At 28.2% G+C, this 23,198-nt stretch overlaps 1 protein-coding gene and 1 long non-coding RNA gene across 3 annotated transcripts in view; one reads left to right on the plus strand and one right to left on the minus strand.

Moving 5' to 3' along the window:
* Positions 1-159: 159 nt before the first annotated feature.
* On the plus strand, positions 160-1,101 carry LOC149060565 (uncharacterized). Its single transcript, XR_016189458.1, has 3 exons — positions 160-224; positions 719-923; positions 1,037-1,101. It is a non-coding gene; the product is annotated as an uncharacterized LOC149060565 (long non-coding RNA).
* Positions 1,102-14,494: 13,393 nt separating this feature from the next.
* Positions 14,495-23,198, minus strand: part of LOC107161370 (uncharacterized) — a 42,083-nt gene continuing 33,379 nt past the window's right edge. Inside the window, exons 10-11 of one of the 2 annotated variants that reach the window (XM_015507753.2) lie at positions 22,194-22,268; positions 14,495-16,846 (exon numbers count right to left, since the gene is read on the minus strand). In XM_015507753.2, the coding sequence (XP_015363239.2) occupies positions 16,725-16,846; positions 22,194-22,268 (197 nt within the window). In that variant the 3' untranslated portion in view covers positions 14,495-16,724. The remainder of the gene's footprint in view (positions 16,847-22,193; positions 22,269-23,198) is intronic. The other variant, XM_015507754.2, reaches the window with a different exon arrangement.

A 23,198-nucleotide genomic window follows, 5' to 3' on the forward strand; every position in this document is an offset into this window, starting at 1 on the left:
GCCAATATTAAATTATCAAACATGTATACAGAACTACAGTGAAAGATGCCGCTCTGAAAGACTCTCTCGGATGTAATGAGATTTAGTCGCTTAATTATAGTCTAAAAATCGTCTGGAACGAGAAAACAATAATTTTTGGTTGAAATTTAGAAATAAATTTGTTTTCAAAGATAATACATTTTTGTCGATTATTGTGGTTTTGATTCAAGCTTTATAATTTTCGTGTATGTACAATATTTTTAATCATGATTTATTTATTTATATATAATATAATATAATAAGTAATGTGTCATCATATACTATAATATGCATAAAATTATACATATTATAAATACAATACTATTATTATTTTTATTATTAACATTATATTGTTAATACACTTATTAATTATATGCATACAAAAGGAGTCCAAGATAAATATTAGATATATGCAATAAAAGAAAATCCATAAGCATATGGTTTTTTTTCCACTTCGCCTAAAATATTCATTCGGTTATAAGGCTCACTTTGAGATCAGCACAAAGTGAGTCTTATAAGTGGCATTCACTGTATGTATTATATCATATCATATCATACATGTGGATAAAGTAGACGTAAATGAGTATGTGTCGACAGTATTTAATATAATAATAAGTATATGATGAGCACAATATATTATTATTATTATTATTATTATTATGCGTACTTTGTTGCGATATTTAGCGAATATTGTTTTTAGTGTCAACGAAGCGGCGAGTTACCGCCTACCGGTCGTTTTCGAAAACCCGGAACCGTTGCGCCGAGAAACAAAACCACCTAACGGATGTAACGACATGACTAATTCGCGAAGACCGCTGCGCCGCTCCCGTCGTGTCTCGCCCGTCCATAATAGATTTGTATACCTACACATATTATAATAATAATATGTATACATTGTGACTAATGTGAGTATGAAAAGTTCCTACCTACTCTCTGCACGGTGTGATTCACAGTTATCATTATTATTTGTCTTAATAATTGCTGGGTATTATTATAATTTACGTTTTTTGGTATTTAGATATATAACTCGTCCGGTTATTAAATTTCGTACCAGTAGCTAATGTCAATGTACCTGCGTAGTGGGCATTCCACATGACAAATGATAACATATATGGTATGTACCTACCTACTATACGGTATAATACCTATTGTGCCTAATGATGATATTATGCTTTGAAAAAAAATTTTCGGTTACATATTATCAATTAATAGCAATAATATGCACCAATGAGATGATCGGAATTTACAAGTCGTGAGAATAAAAATTAAGACTTAATTTAAATGCAGACACTTCTTGGAATAAATTTTGCAAGAGGCTTGTAAATCACAATCTATACTAATATATAATTAATAATATACATATTCGATTTCATCGAAAATTTTGAGGGATTTTGAATCTCTAACCACTCCGCTTACATTAATTTCTGTGTATTATATATTATGCTGATTATTGACACTTTAAATTTCTAAAATTATGTAATCAAACATTTTTTTTTTTTGGATTTGCATTTATTATATTCGTACTGATTGTATAATCAACTACAATATAAAATATAATATATATTATATACCTTAGCAGTTTTAATGTTTGCTGGTTCATCAGATTTTATTATTATTATTATTTATTATTTGAGAGGCCCCCATTAAGGAAAACTGTTTTCCCAGAATAATAAAATGTAACAATGAAACGCCAATTTTCACAATTTAGTATTGTTTTTAAACATAGAAATCATGAAAAATCTTAAAATCTTAAATCGTATTGAATTATGATATCGTACACAGTGGTATCTCCAAATAAGGTTAATCGATGCACCTATACGGTTGTTAATGTGATGGGATGATAATTTGTTGTAATTCCGTTTCCCTTTAAAAAAAACATGTATATTATAATATATTTTAGACCTATTTTTATTTTTTACCAACCGATAATGTGTAGGTATAGTACCGCATAAAGGATTTGGCGATAGTCGTAAATTTAAATATATTAATTATATAGTATATTATTAACTATTAATTAATAGATCACAATTAATTATTCAAAATAATGCATGATGTATTATGTATATAACTTATCTATCTAATCTATTTAAATTATTATTAAGATCCATATACCATAGACAAAAGTAAATATATAGTGCCAAAATTATAAATTATTTTGGTGGGGGCTATTTAGCTCACACGCCTGGTTGCCATATAAATCATGCCCCAGATATGAAAAATCATAATTCGCCACAGTGCACACGTATTAACTGTCAAAGTAAATATTTGATAATTCGTTAAGTATAGTTGATTATTTAAATTGTTTAAAGTATTACATTAAACTAAATATTATAAAGGTATACTAATCATACACGAAGTACCTATGCGGAAAGTAGGTATATAATTAAAATTTAAGTAGTTATATCGTACGTTAGATTTATATAAATTTAAAATATATTTAAAAGGTATAAAGTTATGTAGAAATCAACTTCCTACGTTGTGGTTATGTTATACTGTTATAGTAAAAGGTAATGCGACGATATACCTAACGGCTAAGATGTATTAATCTTAATAAGAACAGTAAAATAAAATAGGCTATTAATCTTATTAATTATTGCTAACAGTGCTGAAAAATGCAGGTGTGCATTGCAAATTGTAAATAGGCACCGATCAGGCGATCGTTTTCCAAAATGATATTAAGGTCTTATATAAGGGGATCCTCTGTGTGGACAAATCACCACCATAGGTGATTAGTGATTACACAGTTTATATATTTATGAATTCACAACTAAAAAGTAAAAATTAAAAAGTGAAAAAAATGTTGTTTTTTCTTTACATCGATTTTCTGTTAACAGGTTTTCTATACGTGGCTTATAATTATTATATGTTTAAAATTTAAAATTTAATGCACTCGTGTGCGATAATCTATTTCCTGATCAAATAAAAATTACCATGGGGTATAAATATAAACATATTGTACAGTTTGTATAATTATCAATTTTTGCATTATGCTCAATGACAATGATAATTAACAGTACAACAATTAAAACATCAAACAACACGTGAATGTGTGATAAACACTGACTGATTAAAAATATAGGTGCTTGTGTTTATATATATGTATACCTAGTACCTATACTATTATATTTCGTAGTTTATATAATAAAAGATAAAAATTGTTTAGAGTCAATAAAACCGTATGTATCATCATTTGTTAGCAACATAATACTGTAACACCTATAAATAACCCAAAAATAATGTACTGTATTTGTTTTATAAAAGCAATAATTGGTAAAATTATTGTTAGTTAGGTACCCATAACAATGAAATTCATGTGACACATACACAGCTGTAGTGAACAATGGACATAAAAATATATTTTTTATTAGCTGGGTATAATACTGTAGCTGCAGTTTACTGAAACATGAAATATATGGGAAAGTATATTTTATTCGGTGCTCGTTTTGTACTTCTGAAATCCAAATGTATTATAATTCGTTTATATAATGAGGAAGATCAGTGGTTCGAAACGAGTTTTATGACGCGACACACCTCATTAATATCTAAATTTATAATACAGCTAACACATGTCATTTCGCAGGCATCTAAAAAATAAAACAAAAACTGTTACAACTCATTGTAATAATATAATGTAAATAGATTAAAAGAAAATTACAATAAATTTAATTAAACTTGTACTTGTGAGTGGCCAACAGAAAATAGGCATATAGGTACTGTTGTGTAATTTAATATGATATAGTTTTTACATGTTACAAACTATACATATATGACTAATAATAATGAGTATTCGTAACGAACCAAACGCGCAGATTTTTAATTTTAGCACCAATGAACAATATGACTACAAGCTCGCTCATATTCACTTTCGGTACCTACCTCTACCTCCAACATAGATGCTTTTTCCCCTGTAGTATTACGTAATCGACCTATGTAAATGTAATAATCATGACCTTATTAAGTCTGAGTGGTGTTTGGTCGTTGGCGGGGGGTATATTTTTTTTTTACGAAACACCTTGACAATAGTTGTAAATAACATACATTTACATGATTATTTATATATTCTACACATTAAGAAATGCAAAATCTACCCTTTCTACTTCTAATTCAGGTATAGAAAGAATATGTAACAAAAACCGTAAGTATATATCCGAGTAAATGGTTAGGCAACACGGCGTTATATATACAGTATGATCACGATTTGAGGTAACACTAAATATCTCAGATGGATGGCCTTGTATTGAAATGGGGTTTTCGGAAAGCAATAGGGAGTATCTAAATACATATTTTCAAATCAATTACAATTTTTAACACTTTTGATATGCGCATGCGCAATGCCGCAATACAACTTATATTTTTTGTGATGGAAACACTATTTATTTTTTTCATATTTGGATAGATTATTTTCCGTAGATTAATGCATTTTATTTTTTATTGTAATATTAATATTACTTTATAGTAATATTAATACTTATTATTAAGCATATATATTTTGCTATACATTTAATTAATACAATTTACGAAATATCGTACTCTAAAAAATAAAAATAATGTTTAATTATTTCACATTTTTTTATTATTTCCAGTGGTTATAAATTAAAATTTCATTAAACATGAATTATGCATAAACCCAAATTTTGGCTTATTCTTTGATCAGTTTTTTAAATAGAAAAAACTTTTGATACGAATAATTTTTTAAAAAACAATAATCTATCCAAATATTTATGAAAAAAATAGTATTTCCATCACAAAAAAATGTAAGTTGTATTGCGCATACGCACATCAAGTGTTAAAAATTTTAAATTTATCTGAAAATATGTATTTAGATACTCACTATCACTTCCTGAAAACCTCATTTCATACATCTACCTGAGATATTTATAATGTTACCTTAAATCGTGATCACACTGTATTATATGATACATAAAAATACTGTGTGGCACTAATATTATTTTGATAAGCAACCTTAATATTTATGTAAACAACAATGCTTTCTTGGAAGATATTTGTATGTTTACTGTTTAGCAATATTTTATTTGAATTTAACACAATTTTTATACATTTTGTAGACGTGTGAAATGAAATGCTTTATTTTTAATCACTGATTTAAATGATTGTGTACTTAATTCATTTTCTGAAAAGGTAACAAGCATACAGTTTGTTATGTTCTTATACACAATTGACAATTGTATAATAGCTTTTGATAGGATGGAAAATAAATTATTAAAATAATGTGGACATAGCTGTATATTATATATATATAGGTAAATTTAGTAGTACCTACCTATATTGATACGACTGATACGAGTAAAATGAAAAAAAAAATTAACGCTAAAGATGTTAAAATGTGTTAAATTATTATCATTATTGCATATAGAATATATATTTGTATTATTATTTATCGATACTACAATTTAATTATGTGTAAATAAATTATTATTAAATGATCAATGTGGCCGCGGTATAGTACTACACAAATATATAGGTATATAAAATATATAAATGATTACTGATTAATAACCTATAATTGATTATAAAATTTAAGCTTGTAATAAAAAACATAAAAAAAATTGTTACGTCAACAAAATAACTACACTTTTTGCATAATTAAGTAATATATATTTTAGATTCTGAAATGATCAATGAACGTATTGATTTCAGAATGATGTGTTTTATTCTTTGATTATGAGTCAGTTATCACCTTTTGAGGTAGTAAAAAATAAAGATTCTTTGACCTTCTTCAGCACATCTTCTGGCAACAAAGTAAATCTAGTTAATACTTTCTTTTTGGTAGAGGATTGGCCCTTAAAAACCCCAGTATTTTGCATACCTAACCATTTTTTGACATAAAGTATAATGTTTTTTTTTTTTTGTGTTTTTTTTTTTTTGGTGAATTAAAAAACAAAACATTTGTAGATATTTTTAATTTTCATCAAATAGGTATTACTATGGCATTATTATAAAATTTTAAAATTTTTTTTTAGTTTTTTTTTCAAATTTTGACAAAATTATGATAATTTTCAAACTATTTTGTGAATTTGTACCTAGTTAAAAATGTATATGATTTTAGATTTTAATAAAATAATAACTAATGATTGGAAATTTGGAACAAGGTTTCTCGTAAATATTTCATATTGTTAGCAAAAACTCTACAAAAACTTAATAACGCAATTATTTTTATAATAATTATTATACGTTTATGTTTGGAAAAAATGAAATATTTAAATAGAGAACACCTATGATTGCCAGTTATTTAAAATTTTGTTTTCATTAAAAAAAAATGTTATTTATAGGTTACTACTTGAAACATTTGAAGTGTATATTTATATTTTTTACACACATTTTCAAATACAATGAGTACTTCGGAAAAATATAATTCAACCTATACTGTATAAATAATAGGTAGTAAAATGAATTACATTAATAGCAATAATATTGTAAAATATACTAAGTAATATATTAGGCTGATATGCCGTCTTCACTCAGAATTCATACCTATATAATGATTATTGATTTTATATCAGTAAATTTAAATTTAACACATCCATTACAGTGACCTACACAACACCTAATGTACATCGGAGTGATACCCTCTAGTAATCCTTTTTATATTCTTGTAAATGTATAATTTTATGAATGGTAGTATTCATCAGACATACAGTATACTAATACTCGTATAATATATAGTTATACTATACATTAGTATAACAGAACAACAGGCGCCATTATTCGTATTTTATAATGAAACTATAACGGTATTATCATCATAATAACGTTGAATTAGGTTTGAATTTGTTTTGAAATTGATTTAACAAAATATCGTTTTTCTTATTTTTATCAATTAAAGTACGTGACATTACTGTAGCTCACCAAGTATTTAATCAATGATTAGTAAATATAATATTATCATAAGCTTATGTGTTTTATCATCCATCATAATCATATTAAATGTAACTTATCCATTTTTCAAATGTGATTAAATTCACTTTTGAATTTTGTTTTTAGTAAATAGATACTTATATTATCGAGTATGGGTCAATTAATATGTTAAAAACACAGCTAGTATTATAAACAGTAAACACATATAGTATTATTAACACATATCTATTTAACAAATCTATAATATTTATGATATTTTTCAAAGTCCAATGCGTTTGTAAATTCTATAACTAGATGAAAAAATCAATGTAAGTTCATTAAAATCGCACGTAGAATTAATTTTACAAAAGTCAGTCCCAAAGATAGGTTAGTAATAGTACGCTAAATTACAGAAGAGTCAATTTGTTGGCCTAAAAAAAAAAATCCCGTTTAAATCGACACTATTTGTAATGATAACTCTTTGTAAAAAATTTTTTATTAATATTTATCTATTAGTATCTTCGAGAAAATATATTATTTTTACAACATAATATAGGCCATGACTTGTGGGTATATAATTGCAAAAATAACTTATAATTAAATGTGTTCATGGACCATGATTAATAGTAAAAATAATTAAAAAATAAAAACTAATTAGATTTAAATTTTGTAATGCAGTATTATAACATTCACTTTGGAATTGAATATAAGTATGACATAAAATGTTTTATTATTTCTAATTAAAAAAAGCAAAATGTCATATATTAAATTAAATAGGCAATATAAACGCCAATAGCTATAGAATATAATGTATCTATAATAGTCTATACTTATAAGACTCCAGGTAAAGAAGTATAAGAACTTGTATAGTGTATATTATGCACCATTATTCTTTATAAAATCAATGATAAGATAATTTGATCACATTTAAAGCATCATTATGCGATTAATGATAAGATCTTCCAAATGTATTTACTACACGTAATAAAGTGTTTATTAACAAATATTTATTATAATATATTATGCACCTAAATAACAACTTTAAGCATAAAACAGCGGGTAAGTGGGTATCGCTCTGCTGTACATTGGGGGTGGGGTGGACCTCTGACTAAGGTAGGTTAAATTTGAATGCAATGATAGGTATCGTTGTAAACGAAAAACGATTCTGAACGGAAACGGTTTATCTGTCTAGGAAATATTACAGATTATTAAAAATTTTCAAATCCTAGATTTAAAAAGAAAATTTTTTATGAATTTCTAGCTTAAAATAATTTGCGAATTTTCGTGATTTTTACGTGTTGTCAAAATTTAAATTTAAATGCTTGTAAAAAAAAAATGTGATTATACATTTCTTTTATTTTTCAACTGCTATTGTAAAAATATATTATGAGCCTTGTATTAACTTCTCAAATCTTAGAATTAAAAAGAAAAACTTTTATGAATTTCTATCTAAGATAATTTGAAAATTGCCGTAATTTTTACGTATTAAGTCAATATTTGAACTTCAAATGCTTATAAAAAAAAATTGTGCCTATGTATTCTTATAATTTTTTAAACACTATAAGGATAACTTATGAGGAACTTTGTATTAAATTTGCAAGTATTTTCATAGGGCCATAAAAATTTTATTGACACTTCAAAAAAAAAAAATTTCAGACAAATTGAAAATTTCAGATGTCTATAAATACCTCAAAAAAATTCAAAATATTTTGAAAATTAAATCATGTAAAGAAAATGACAATCTAAATAACTGGTAAAATTTTTCAAGTATCTATGATTTCTACTTTTTGAATAATAACAAATATTTAAAATCGTTTCAGGATAAATCGTTATCTTTAAGCTATTTCGTAAAAATTTAAAATTCAATGGCACTTAAAATTTTTCCTATAATGATGCTTAGAGTTTTCTCTATAGCTACTTAAAAGAAAACTTAGTGTTGTGTTTTTAATCCTTAGTTATAAACACAACAAATTTTATGATTTTTAAACTTCAAAATTACTTGCAAATTTTCGCATTTTCGACAGATTTCGTAAAAAATTGAACTATAAACGCTTATAAAAAAAATTGTGACTAGGTAACGACTTTTAATTTTTTTTTAACTACAATAAGAAAAACTCATAAGGAACCATGTATTAAATTTTCAAGTATTTTTGGTCATTTAAAACTTTTTTACCGACACTTCAAAAAAAAATTCTCAAAAATTTCGAAAATTTCAGTGGTTTATAAATAACTCAAAAAAAGTCGAAAATTTTTGAAAATTAAACTGTATATAGATATCATTAACATAAATATTTGGTGAAAATTTTACAGTGATTAGTTTTTAAATTACAACCATATAAAAAATCGATTTGGTCGAAAACTGGTTTTGCGTAAAAATTCTCATTTTTCTGTCATTTTTTTTTGTTTTTCTCGATTTTTTTGAAAACTGTTGGAATGCTATAATGCACCAAGGATCTTCAATTTTACATCGGAAACCACCCCCAAAGTTTGAAATCGAAGCATTATTTCGACTAGTTATGCTGTACACAGACACACACAAAAAAAAAACACACATCATTGTAAAATCAATACATTCATCACTTCGTTCAGAATCTAATAAATATAAATTACGTATGCCTATTTCACCAGAAAAAATGATATCAGATATTATTATTCAGAAATTAAGTTAGCATAAACCCATAATTTGAAAGATTCCAACAGTATTTTATTGTAGGTACCTAATGAAAAAATTAACTCATTTTAATAATTATAAAATGCATGCTTACTTAAACTCTCAGCATTAGGATCGATTGAGTAAAAATAAAAATATAAGCTCCAATAATAAAACCTACTAGTGACATTGCTTTAACACAGGCAAGTACGACCCTTGTGACGAGGGGGGGGGATATCTCCCAAAGATTTGAATAATTATTGGTTTTTATATGGAAAAGTACAGGAAAGTTTAAATATGCTACCAGATATCTCAGAATATTTATCATTATTTCTGCTAGAAAAGTGTCATCAGATACAAAAATAAAAATAAAAATACCGAAAATCCAAAAATAACTAATATAAATTAGGATACACAACGTTTTAAAAATGCTATAATAGAAATAGTGAACTTAATAATAGGACAAACTAAATTCTCAGGCAAAAAGCCCCCAGTTCCTTGGTGGAACTCTCAATGTAATTAATCTATTAAATTAAAAAAGACTGCTTTCAATAAATTTAAATACGATAACATACAAATCCTCAAAAACGAAGATGTCGCAATCTATTCAGAACTTTAAGAAATCGTAAACGAACTTGGCTTTTTCTTTGCAAAAACTTGTAGCACCGAAAGCTACCTCCTAGATTTTCAAAGATACAAATATGCTCAAGAAAGAATACCTCTCAAATTTTACCATAATCATGATAATACACACACTAACAGTCCTCTCACTATGCAAGAAATGGAAACAACAGCCCTCGGTAGAAAGAAAAGCAATGCATGCGGAACAGACAATATACCCACAATATTTCTTCTTAACCTTCTAAAAAACGGTAAACTCTACTTACTCAAGGTTTTTAATCATATCTGGATAGAAAGCCAATATCCAATAGCATGGCTAACCTCCATAATCAAACCGATCCATAAACCCAATAAACCAAAAAATCGTGTATCTAGTTACCGTCCTATATCCATTTTATGCTTCATGACAAAACTACTTGAAAAAATTATTAACATAAGATAAATGTGATATCTAGAAACTAACAATCTAATCTCAAACCTACAACACGGCTTCCGCAAAAATAACTCTTCTTTGGAATCTCTAGCAATTATTGAAAATGAAATCAAAGAAACATTCAATAAAAATCAATACTCGGTATTAGTCAGCCTTGACCTACAAAAAGCTTTCGATTCTATTTGGTGGCACAGACTTATTAAATAAATGAATTTGAATCTTAATGGTAATATTATTAACTTTACCATAAATTATCTCACAAATGAATGATACAAGTATCCAATAATGGAACATCATTCCCTTTTCATTATTGAAAATGGCAGTCCTCAAGCTTCTCCTCTAAGCTCACCTCTCTTTCTGATAGCATTCAATGATTTCCCATCTATCAAAAGTCCCACAAACAAAATCACAATTTATGCAGATGACAGCAATATATTTTGCAGAGCCAATAATTTACCAACAATTATTCAACAAATTCAAAATTGTATAAACAACTTACTATCATTGAGTAAAACCTCAGGCTTTACTTTCTCTCCAGTAAAATTGAAATTTATCATTTTCTCTAAGAAAAACACCCCCTACAACCCTTCTCTAAAAATATAAATCACAAACATTCGTCGAGTCTTCAATATAAAATTACTGGGCCTAATTTTTGACACAAAACTCTCATGGCGCGCACACACATATCCATCTAAAAAATGAAGCAAAAACTAAGTTAAATATAATAAAAACACTAAATAACCTCGAATGGGGAACAGAAAGTAAAACACTACAGCAAATACACAACTTAATGATCCTCTCAGCACTAGAATACGACTCAATACTATATGCAGGAGCAACTTCAACTACAATCTAGACATTAGTCCCTATTCACAATACAGCTCTAAGATTGTCAATTAGTGTATTCAAAAGCAGCCCAGTTCTCAGTATTATAAACATCACAGTTTCAAAATCACTCGAAAAAAGAAGAATAAAACATACATTAGAATACCCTTCAAGAACAATGATAGCTACAAAAATCTGATATGCGCAATATTAAGAAACTCAATTGACCAATATCAAAATAATAATCTAAACAACCTTGGCACTCGTACAACCACTTACGCCTTTGACCTCAATACTATTTTTACAAACCAACTCAACCTTCAAGTCTCTAAACAGCCCCCACTGATCACCAAAAATCATCTCACCTATTTCAATCTAACTTCATACAAAAAAAAAAGATAGCGGCTCCAACGTTTACAAACTAACTTCTTAGATCTAAAAAACAGCCTTCCACCACATCGCGAAATTTATGTAGATGCATCCAAAAACATAGAAGGAACTGCTATCGCATTAATTCAACTAAACTCTCAAACAGCACTTCAGATTCCAGATTAAAACTCCATTTACACAGCAGAATATCTAGCTCTTTTAAAAGAATTAGCCACCACCTCAGATAGTCAATGTACAATCATATACACTGACCTCTCAGTGCTCTCAAAAACTTAGTAAATCTCAAAAAAGAAAACCCTATTTGCACCAAAATATTGAACATTCTATTCATAATCAAAAAGACATAAAATAGATATGGATACCTGGACACAACAGTATATCAGATAATGACATCATAAACGAAATAGCCAAAGCCATTTCGACATAAAACATCAAATAAACGCCAACCTCAATCAAATATATCTTCGAGAATGATGATTAATACAAAATAACAAATTAAGAGAAATTAAATCCTCCGCCCTCCTTTGGATGCACGATATTTTACTCCCACGCAGACATCAAATCATCATCGGCAGACAACGAATTGGCCACACATCATACACTCATGAACAAAAAGGAACAACGGATATGTACCTCATGTAACACCGCGATCACAGTAAACATCTTTTATAACTGAATGCCTTCTCACAAAAGACGTCAGACGCAAACCGATGCTCCCAACAATCTGTGAGAAATACTTTCACCAAACAAAGAGAGGACATCATCAATATTAGAATTCCTCAAACTCAGAGAGACCAACCTTCTGCATTAAATATAATAGCATTAGCAAAACTTAGAATATCACACAAAATGTAAACATGTTTCTCTTAAAACTTATTGTATCAATTTTCATCTATTTACAATTTATTATTATGTCGAAATTAAGTAAACTATAACATCAAACATGTATTTTGAAACGCCAATAACCCCGGTAGTTGAGGAGTATTTGTTAAATAAAACAAAATAAAAAAATAATAATAGTTCATGGTAAAATAAATTAATGATTTAAGCTAGAGTATAATAATTTTAGTGTTATAGGTTAGTTAGACCAGTGGTCTTCAACCTTTTTGGATTCGCGACCCACTTTTTTAGACCTTCATTTTTGAGACCCACATAAACTTTGTAAAAATACCGAAATTGCTTAATGCTTTGCAGTAGTACTATTACAACTGAATAAATAAAAAGTATATTTCAGTAAGTAGAATATTTGATTATTATTAATTGAACATGTATAGAATTCTTATGAAAATATAAATAAAATAAAAATATGGTAGAAAAAATGTAATGTAACTTTGTACTTGAGTGTTTTCACATAATAAATTCCACCTTTGATCAGTTTCAAGTTTATTTCTTTTAGACGTTTTGAAATTTGCCATACTATAATGGAACTCAAACGATAACAATGTTGAATGTATATTAATTATATTAATAACACAGTTTATGCGTAAATTATTATCTCCAAATTTTACTACGTAGAATCATACCAGTGTAATATGAAACATTATGATTATAATATAATTTTTTTACAATTTTTCTTTTAAGTACCTTATATAATTTTACAAATTGAATATGTTATAATACAAGTCTATATTATAGACTTGAAAATAAGCACTTCTAGGTATTAAGACACAAATAATGTTCTTTCCATCAAGTTTCATAATAGGTGAACTTACTCTAATTTTTAAACTATAACGGAGTTAAACGTGATCAGCTATGCGTAAATTTGTTTTGTTGTGTACTTGCAAGACGGAGACATAATACAATATATGACGTGTGTAACGTCCTCTTAAGCCTCGGGCCTTAAAATATTATCAAGCTCAGCCAATTTGTATTGGTAACTCACCACATACACCTTAACACGATTCCACTGCACTACAAAAATTTACTACTAGATACCAACATAAAACTCCAAAGGAAATTATTCATTATTCACACACATATACATATATTATGTAAACATGTGTCCCAAAACTGTGCATTCGTTTGAATAAAGACTAGATACGCACTTTGTGTAATGTACTGAGCCTTTGCTTAGTCGTGTCCCGCAACCTATACTGAAATTATTATAATATCATTATAAGATACAAGCTCTGTATTATAATAAAAGCGCAAATAAAAATATTAATTGTTTTGAGGAGGGTGAAAAAGTTTATAGGTATTCAGGTCATGTTCGATATTCTTTATATCAATATTTATTTGTATATATTATTTAATAAGATCACTTATTTAAAAAAAAAAAAATGTTATTTATTTAGTTCTTAATAAAAATAAAACTAAGCTTGCTTGGACAAGCGAACAATTTAAAATACAATTTTTATTTTTATTGATTGATTGCTGACCTCACCCAAAATTTTTGGTTAGGATGCCACAACAATAAGCAGGTTATACCACGAAGATACCTTCATGGTCCACACACCCCATATCATATGGCTCCCATCATTTTGCATTTGCTTGCAGGACATAACTACATTTCCCTAGATCAGCGTTAAACCTGTTAACCACAGCTGGTAGCTCTTACTGTCGCCATTTTGAAACAGTATTGGTACTATATACACATACTACATGGTAAAGTTTTACATTTTGTTCAACCTGAGCCATGCACCATTTCTTCAAGTATCTGTTTATTTCATCAAGTGGTTTTAATTTCAAATATCATAATAACATTTTAAAAATACTTATAATAATATTATATTAAATTTGATTATATTTCATACATAGTGGAGTAAAATAAAAGTAGACTGCAGACACTGAAAGGGGCTACAAACAGTAATATAATAATAAGTAATAATTATACTAATTTCATTGTAGCGTATAATGTAATGATCAATAATTAATAATAATAATAATAATAATAAAATCGAAAATCGAGCGGTCGCACAGAAAACTGGCATATGAATTATTTAAGTACACACGTATAACAAGCACGCATTCTATGCATAATATGTGTATTAAGTCAAATAGTAAAAATAAATAATTAATTAAGAGAATAGTTGCCATCGTAAACTTATACAAATAAAAATAAAATAATAATAATAATAATAAATACACACAAAAGCGAAAAAAAACTAGCGTTATTATGTAGGTACATATACATATTATATAAATGTATTACACACAAAAGTGTATCCACAATATACATAAACATATATAAATATTATGTTATAAAAATATAATAATAACTTTTTATTATATATTTTGATTATCTTCTAATATTATAATTAATGTATATTGTATTATATAAGCTCGATTTCTACATTTTTCCATGTATAAAATAGTAGTGTTTTTTTGCAGCAGTCTAAAAATTGAAGTAAAAAATTCGATCTCAGCACTATAAATATGTATAATTGATTTATATAAAATAGGTGCATCATAAAGACGCGCATGGCGACGCTATAAATCGTATTCTAATAATATTAATAATTAATAATCATAAAAAAAAAAAAAATAATAATAATAACAAAAGCGTTGTCCCCTTTTTATGTTTTATGTACAACACGTATAATAATATATCATTACAGACAAACGGGTGGAAGATAATATAATATAATATAATATATAATCTATAATTCTATATCTAATGAATTGTTGTAAAAGAAAAAAAATTGTAGTAATTTTAATAAAAATAAAAATAAAAACGCGTTTCCGCCGCGATTACGATGGAGAGTTCTCGTTATCTCGAGTGATGGATTTACAATTTTTGTAGGGGTGAAAAAAATATAAAAAAAAAAATAATTATAATAATAAAACTGTTCTTCCGATGACCCACGGACGGGTCGCGTGTGTGCATAGGTCACGCGTGTCACCGTAAACCTACGCACTATATTTTGTATGAGAAAACAAACGCTCGTTAAAAATCTACAATATTATACGAGCCAAGTACGTAGGTACATATTGGACGTATTATTATTATTATTTACATTATTATTGCCTTGCGAGCGTATAATGATGACGTTCCTAAAAATGTCCTGCTGTCGGATGGACGCCCGAGACCTGACACGTTCGCATCAATACCTAAGCGTGCGCGATGCCTATTATCGACAGTATCGATGTACATGTGTGGTGTACAGTAAAAATAATGATGATGATAATAATAATAATAAAAATAACGCTGATAATAATATCGTATTGGTGCGAGTGGGCAACGACGTGCGCGAGTAGATAAGTAAATTAGGCGACGGGCGATCATAAAAAAATAAAAAAGTTCCAGCTATGCATCCGTCATCGCGGCGGCACGACGAGTACATATGGGACGGCAGCGGCGGTGATTAAAGCGCACGATGTCGTAGTAATATAATAACGCGTTAAACATTATTTTTAAATAAACCTAATAAATAATAAATCTACGAATGTTTATGATTGTATAGTGGTCATATTATATTGGTAAATTATGTTTATATATATATATATATATGTGTGTATATTAAATTGCATTAAGGCACGGAAAACCGTCGTACATCCATCGCATAATAATAATAATATTTAAAAGTAATAATAAACGGTGATAATAATAATTATAACGACAACAATTTAATTATAATACGGTGATTTTAATCACTCCAGTAGGTAGTAAATATAGTCGCCATCGTGTCCGTCTTTGGTTTTCATGTAAGTATAATCAGTTTGAATTTTTTTGCGCCCCTCTCCCGTTATCCGGCGGTCACCTATATTTTTGAAGAGAAAGAAAGAGAGAGAGAGTTTTAGGCTCACATCGGCAGCGGGTAGGTGCGCATATAATATGGTGTTGTTGTTGCGTTTAGTATACTATTAATAGTTAATTTAATAATAAACATAAATTTTTATTTTCTTAGTAATTTTCGCATCCGTTGTCGACGCTGTGGCGATGAAGGTTCACGTACGGCGACGGTGGCGTTTCCGGACTGCAGGACCGGAGATCTAACAGGCGGAAGCCGCGGCGGCGGCCAGTGCGGTGACGGCCATCACGACGGAGGTGACTAAAGCGGACGAGCAGTATTGCTGCAGACCCGATGCACCACTACCGTCTGCGACGGAAGCTTCTGTAGAGACGGAAAAATACAAACATTAGTGTGTTATTAACGGTCCAGCAATTAATTAGTAATGTGTACTTAGGCACAAATACCTATCACAGTATATCACGTATCGAAGACAACGAGTAGTAGTAGTTGTAATAAAAGTCCTCTATAAGTGGGTATTTAGGTATAAATTACATTTAATCGATTGTTTAAGTATCGATAATAATATTATCTACAATATATCATGTTACTTTTCATTTTCAGACTTGGATAGTCTATTATAATATGTATATATATCAATACTGCTTTAAGTATATGTATAGGCGTACAGCTAAATAAGGTGGATGTGAGTACAATGATGTGGTGAACGGACATGTCAGATGCAATTGCCTCTGAAATTTTTCTTAAATAGAAGGGTGAGCGGTAGCCGGCGGATCTCCTAATAAATTTAATATGATAAACTCAATAAGTATAGATACCTATAATAGCCAATAATGTCCTAACTCAGATCATATGAGATATAATTAGTTGTATAATATTAATATATTATATGTATTCTTTTTTATTGATCTAATGAATATAGGTGACATCGGCCATTAGTTGTTAATATTAATTATTAATATACAATAATATTTGGGTGATTTGGGATATTTGTGACTTGCCTTTAGAAAATGTTCAGTTATAGCTATATAGTCTATATAATATAGATATAATGGATTTGTAATTTGATGGTTGAAATATTATCGTCAAATTGCAACATAAAATAATGGCCCCTATTTTAGTATAAAATTGGCTAACATTTTAATGGTCTCACAACTTTTAAAAATTCTAGCTAATTTATTTAAATGATTAGTATACGCAATTTGATTGTGTGTATCTATCAGATAAAATATTGGAGTATCGCGAACACCGAATTTACGACCTAAATTATATTATCTTATACTTGAATCAGCCTTGCCCTATGGCACTTGCACATGCCATCCCAAATCGCCAAACCTAGATAACTTGAGAGTTCATGTTTCGGGTATATATAATCTAACTAAAACCCGTTATATCTACACACGAAACTTACAGCTCTGTATTTTTTCCGAACAAATAGATTACGGAATGATTTTTATCTCGATATAATTATTATATTACATTATTATTATATACTTATTATTAATACTTCTCTACTATTTATATTTCAACTTGGCAAGTGAGCATATTTCGGTCAGAATTATAGTATAATTGGTTTTAATTTTTCACAGAACATTGACCAGAACTATCGTGTCGTACGTAATTTAAGTTAATGCTCATTTTCCGTGTTGGTCGTGCCGATATCAATAGCAAAATAAATAATAATACACATTTACACAAAAACGCATTTTGAAAATTCATAGCCTCAAATAGTGGGTTTGAATAAAATTCATCGCGTCGCAACACGCGTTATTCTGTCCTTATGACGATGATCGATTTAGCTTTCATAAATTCTACAAACACGAAAATATAAAACGTATAGGTAAACGATGCTTAGTAAAAGCATTTTATATGAACTAAATAATATAAATAATAACAATGAGTGGTTAAATATTTTAATAAAAAAAAAATCTATAGAGCTACACTAAAATTTAAAAGTCCAAAAAGTACTTGGCGACGACTCTTCAAGAAAATCAATCAATATAATATGTGAGCTCAATATTATATTAATATAAGGCTTATAACTTATAACTTTTAACTTTCATAGAATTGTTCTATTAAATGTTCAATACTTAAACTGTACGTATGAATATAACATAAGCCATTTTAGGCACCCCAAAACCTTAACTTATACCAACTCATTTTTTGTTATGTCTAAAGATTTTTAAAGATAAAAAGGTTCAGAGTAAAAAATAAAACTCCGATTAATCATTTGCCTAAAAAATAAATGATAAAAATGTTTAGCACCAAATGTTTGTGATTTTGTTAATGATATGGACTTTTTGTTATTAATTATTTATTTAAGCATATTTTTGTTTTGTTTTTACACAGAAATTTATGTTCATAAGCAAATGAAAAACATAAAAAAACTCTACAATCACAATAAAAATACTTTAATTTTATGAACAACATGGATTCATTTGATGTCTCATAAAAAAGTAGATTAAATATTGTTAAACATTTCGTTTTTAACGACTTCTTTTGTTTGCGTTAAATTGATCACACTACTCATATGTCAACTAGATGTGGGGAATTGGTGTGTGATGATAAGTCGTAAAACTAGAAAATAGCAATGTGGCACTAAAACTTAATCAATAACTCGGGAAACTAAAATCATTACTTAACGGGAACCCGGATAAGTGATTAGTACAAAAAAAAATGGCGGTCATGAGAGGAAATGTCCCCTGCAAAGACATGAACTGCTGTGCCACTGCTGGTTGCAGATTATTGCAATAATATTATTACTAATTGTGTTTTATATCGCATAAGCCACGAGAACCACACTGAAAATAAATCGCATATTATGTGGTTACGTAAATAAATTGTTTTCTTATCAACAGGCGTCCAGATAAATTTGTATTTACTATACAGTCGTCATGTCACTTGCAATGTGCAAAAATGGCAAACAAACAACATTAAACAATACGTAAATAAAACAATACTATCAATTTATTCATATTTATTTTTTAGCTCAAAACCTATTTAAAATTTAATATTTATACTGCATTTTTACAGTTACAACTTAAAACTATTGAGTAAGTATTTATTTCAATATATTTTTCAAAAAAATGTAATATACATGACTTCCATGATAAACTAAAAGGATACTTATTCACTAAAACCATATTGCATGATCGAAATCGATAAGCTTTTAATTAATGGGTTGGGTCGAAATATATAGTAAATGACGTATAAATGCATAGCGGATATAAATGTTTTGAACTTTAAACAGGAGTAATCAGTTACACAGAAATCATGGTAAGGCCCAGTATTTTCAAATTGTTAACACTGTATGACTACATTTGGAGCCACCTACAAGCTCCTCATGAGAAAAAATTGATAACACTTATTTATAATTAAATGTATTATTATAGTTTATAGAATTAGATCTGATTGTCTAGATATTTCGCCAACATAATATTAACTTGTGCGTTTATTTCTAAGAATCATATCTAATATTTATTATTATGACTTATAAACCATAATAACATATCATATTTACTCATAATATTAAAAAATAATTAATTTAATGCATTTTTTCGCGCAAAATATATTTTATAATTTATAAAATGATGAACAAATTGGTTTTTTTAATTTCAGTCCAAATTCTATCGATTTTTTTCAATAGTTTTGTAAGAATAAAATTTATTTAATTTATTTTTGTTATTCATTTTACTACTTTATTGAGTTTTTCGTAATTTTAGTATTTCCTCCAAATTTTATTTTTACTATATTGTGTTTTTTGTATTATTAGAATATTAAGTAATACTATCTTAGTTATTCATTAATTTATTTTTTCAAATGTTATTTATCAAATGCTTTACCATACCTATATGTACTAAATTACAATCTTTATGTAATTGGGTTATTACCCGTAAATAAATAAATAATAATAATAATAACACATAGATAGGAATTATTACGAAAAAACAAACCTAAATTGCCTATATATAACCCCTTAAAATCTTCTTTTTAAGATTTCAGTGATTATAATCATAATAAAATGTGAATTTATTGTTGATTGCAGTGGCATCATGATATTAAAGCACACTATTTGCTTTCTCTCTGATGCACGCGCAACATCACAAATGAACGATCAGCAAAATCATTTTTGTGTTGTTGCTTTACATATTACATCAAAGTGAATTATTCTATTATTGAACTTTAAGATAAGAACATTAAATGCGTTTTTACATCGGTATATTTACAATAATTGTTTAAATTTTAATATTTAATCTACTCATAATTTAGATTAAAATTGAAATATCGTCAAAAACCAAACTTACTAACATTTTATATAATGTTCCTAACTTTAACTTTGATTATAGATCGACTCACGCTAATATTAAAGGTATTAATACAAAATTGATATTGCTGATAAAAATTTTCCATGTCTCCATGTCATGCTTGGGTCAGAGATAATTATTAATTTTAATCTTCTATAACCAAGGGTTGGTTGGAACGGTTGTACAAATATAGGTAGGCAGATGATTGTAAATATATTAATATTATATGTGTCCAAAAACAATACATAATATAGTTAATTTATTTAAAAAATCTAAGTTTCTAAGATAGTTTGTCTTAAATAGATGGCAGGTGATTATATAAATAATAAATAATTTATCAATACCGATGCTTGCATGAGATATTTAAACGTTTCTACTCGAACTAATATGACATACTCGTTTACAATCTCGCAGTGGCGGCGCCAGGGGTGGGCCAGGGCCCACCTTAAAAAGTCTTGGGGCCCCCACGTGGACTACCCCATAATTTAAAATTTAAAATTTATCATAATCGGCTACTAATAATGATCTCATGAACCATGATTTATTAGAATATATGAAAATATTGAGCGTGGTATTTAAAAAATTTTGGCCTCAGCTTGGCCCACTTGATTCTAAAATTCTGGTGTCACCACTGCAATCGCATATACACTAATGGCCTTTTATTCACGTTACGTGCCTAAAGTATGAAAATTATATCAGCAATTAATGGTCCATAATACAGTAATACGCTTGATTGAGTGCAGCGGCAAGGTAAGCACGCAACATTTTTCGTGTATGGCAAGTAGTGGCACCGACTCAAACAACTACCTACAGTAGCAAATGCCAAATAAATTTTAAGTAAACGTTATAGTAATGTATCGCATACTAACTACCCACTTTTAAGAAGTTCAATATTTTAAGTGCATGTGTAGTAAACGAATATTTATGTATCGTTCACAACTATCGCATAATAACGCACTAAAACGAGTATCTGAAATTTTTGCTGAAATTGGGTGGTTTTTTCCACCACCCCAACCAAATTCTAGAAACGCATTTTGAATTTTCCAATATAACTACCTAATAGATAGGCTTTCCCACTTCTTCAAGCGACTGTCTTTTTTATTTAAATTCAAATGACACAAAACATTTTTAAAACGTTGGGGGACAGTTTTATAGGTTTTAGTGGTATTGAAAATTACAAAAGGGGTCGATCACAAAAAAAAATGGTTTACGTTCCGGTAAAAATATACAGCCAGTACTAGATTTACTCAAGACCAATAAGTATAATAACGTGACGTGCTTTAGCAGGTTAGGTTAGATAAACGAAGAATGATGATTAAAGCAATATCATAGCCTTTTAAGATCTTGCTATACAGAGTACAGGGGTGAGAAGGTAGTGTACTAGTGTGCACTAGTTTTATACTTACTCAAAACATGGTCGTTATGTTGATGTCCATCGTACTGAGAAATCTCGTTGGCCTCTTGGTCATCGTCCATTCCACCTAGAAACCAAGTGTCGTACAAGTAAGCGTAAGTACGCGTGAACCAAATCCGTGCCGTTTTGTTAAATAGTTCAACGATAATAATAAGAGTAATAGAGATTTGGATGTCATGGCACTTTAAAATTTGAAGCACGGTTGACCAAATGGTGCAAATAGACAAATAATAGGTAGGTACATAAATGTATTTATGATATAATAATTTATAATAGGTATGTTATTTGCTTTTATGAATTCGTTAGATATTTGAATATAATAATAAATTGCATTATTTGTATTCGTATCAGTTATAATTCAAATCGAAATTCCATCGTCTAAAAATAAATTTTGTCAATACTTGGATACCTAGCAAAGTAGTAATAAAAAATAACAAACGTTTTCGAAAATAACTTGGAAATTAAATGACATGTATTTTGGCACCGATAAGTCGGCGAGTAGCTCAAGTTAAGTTTTACGACCTAAGAATTATTTTTGTTTTTTATTAAATTTAAATGTGCAATGACCTAATGAAATGAAATCGTTAACTTTTAAGTTATATTCTACATCATAGCGTGTTTACACTGTTATCTCTTATCGCCATCGCGTTATCTATTCTAATATGTTTCGGAACAATTGACTTTTCGTTCGTGGGTTTTAATTTCCTATTATTACTCCTTTTCGCTTTTAAAAGTTTTATTCAATAAGTACATCCTTGGTATTTGGCTAGTTTTTGTTATACATTAAATAATTTTACCTAAATCTTTTAGTCTATAACATCCAAAAGTAAAAATAAATGCAAAGCGCGTGTGTGTGTAGTGGTGCAGTGCATAAGAATACAAGGAGTCAAAGATTAAAAACCGTATGATACCTATTTAATTATTATTATTCAATTCGATCAAATTTTATAAAAAAATAACTTATTTTCAACTAAACTAAACTGGATGAGACATCTTT

The sequence above is a fragment of the Diuraphis noxia genome, unplaced genomic scaffold (assembly GCF_037042655.1).
Source record: "Diuraphis noxia isolate RWA-SAM2 unplaced genomic scaffold, SU_Dnox_SAM2 contig0001, whole genome shotgun sequence".
Taxonomy (NCBI): domain Eukaryota; kingdom Metazoa; phylum Arthropoda; class Insecta; order Hemiptera; family Aphididae; genus Diuraphis; species Diuraphis noxia.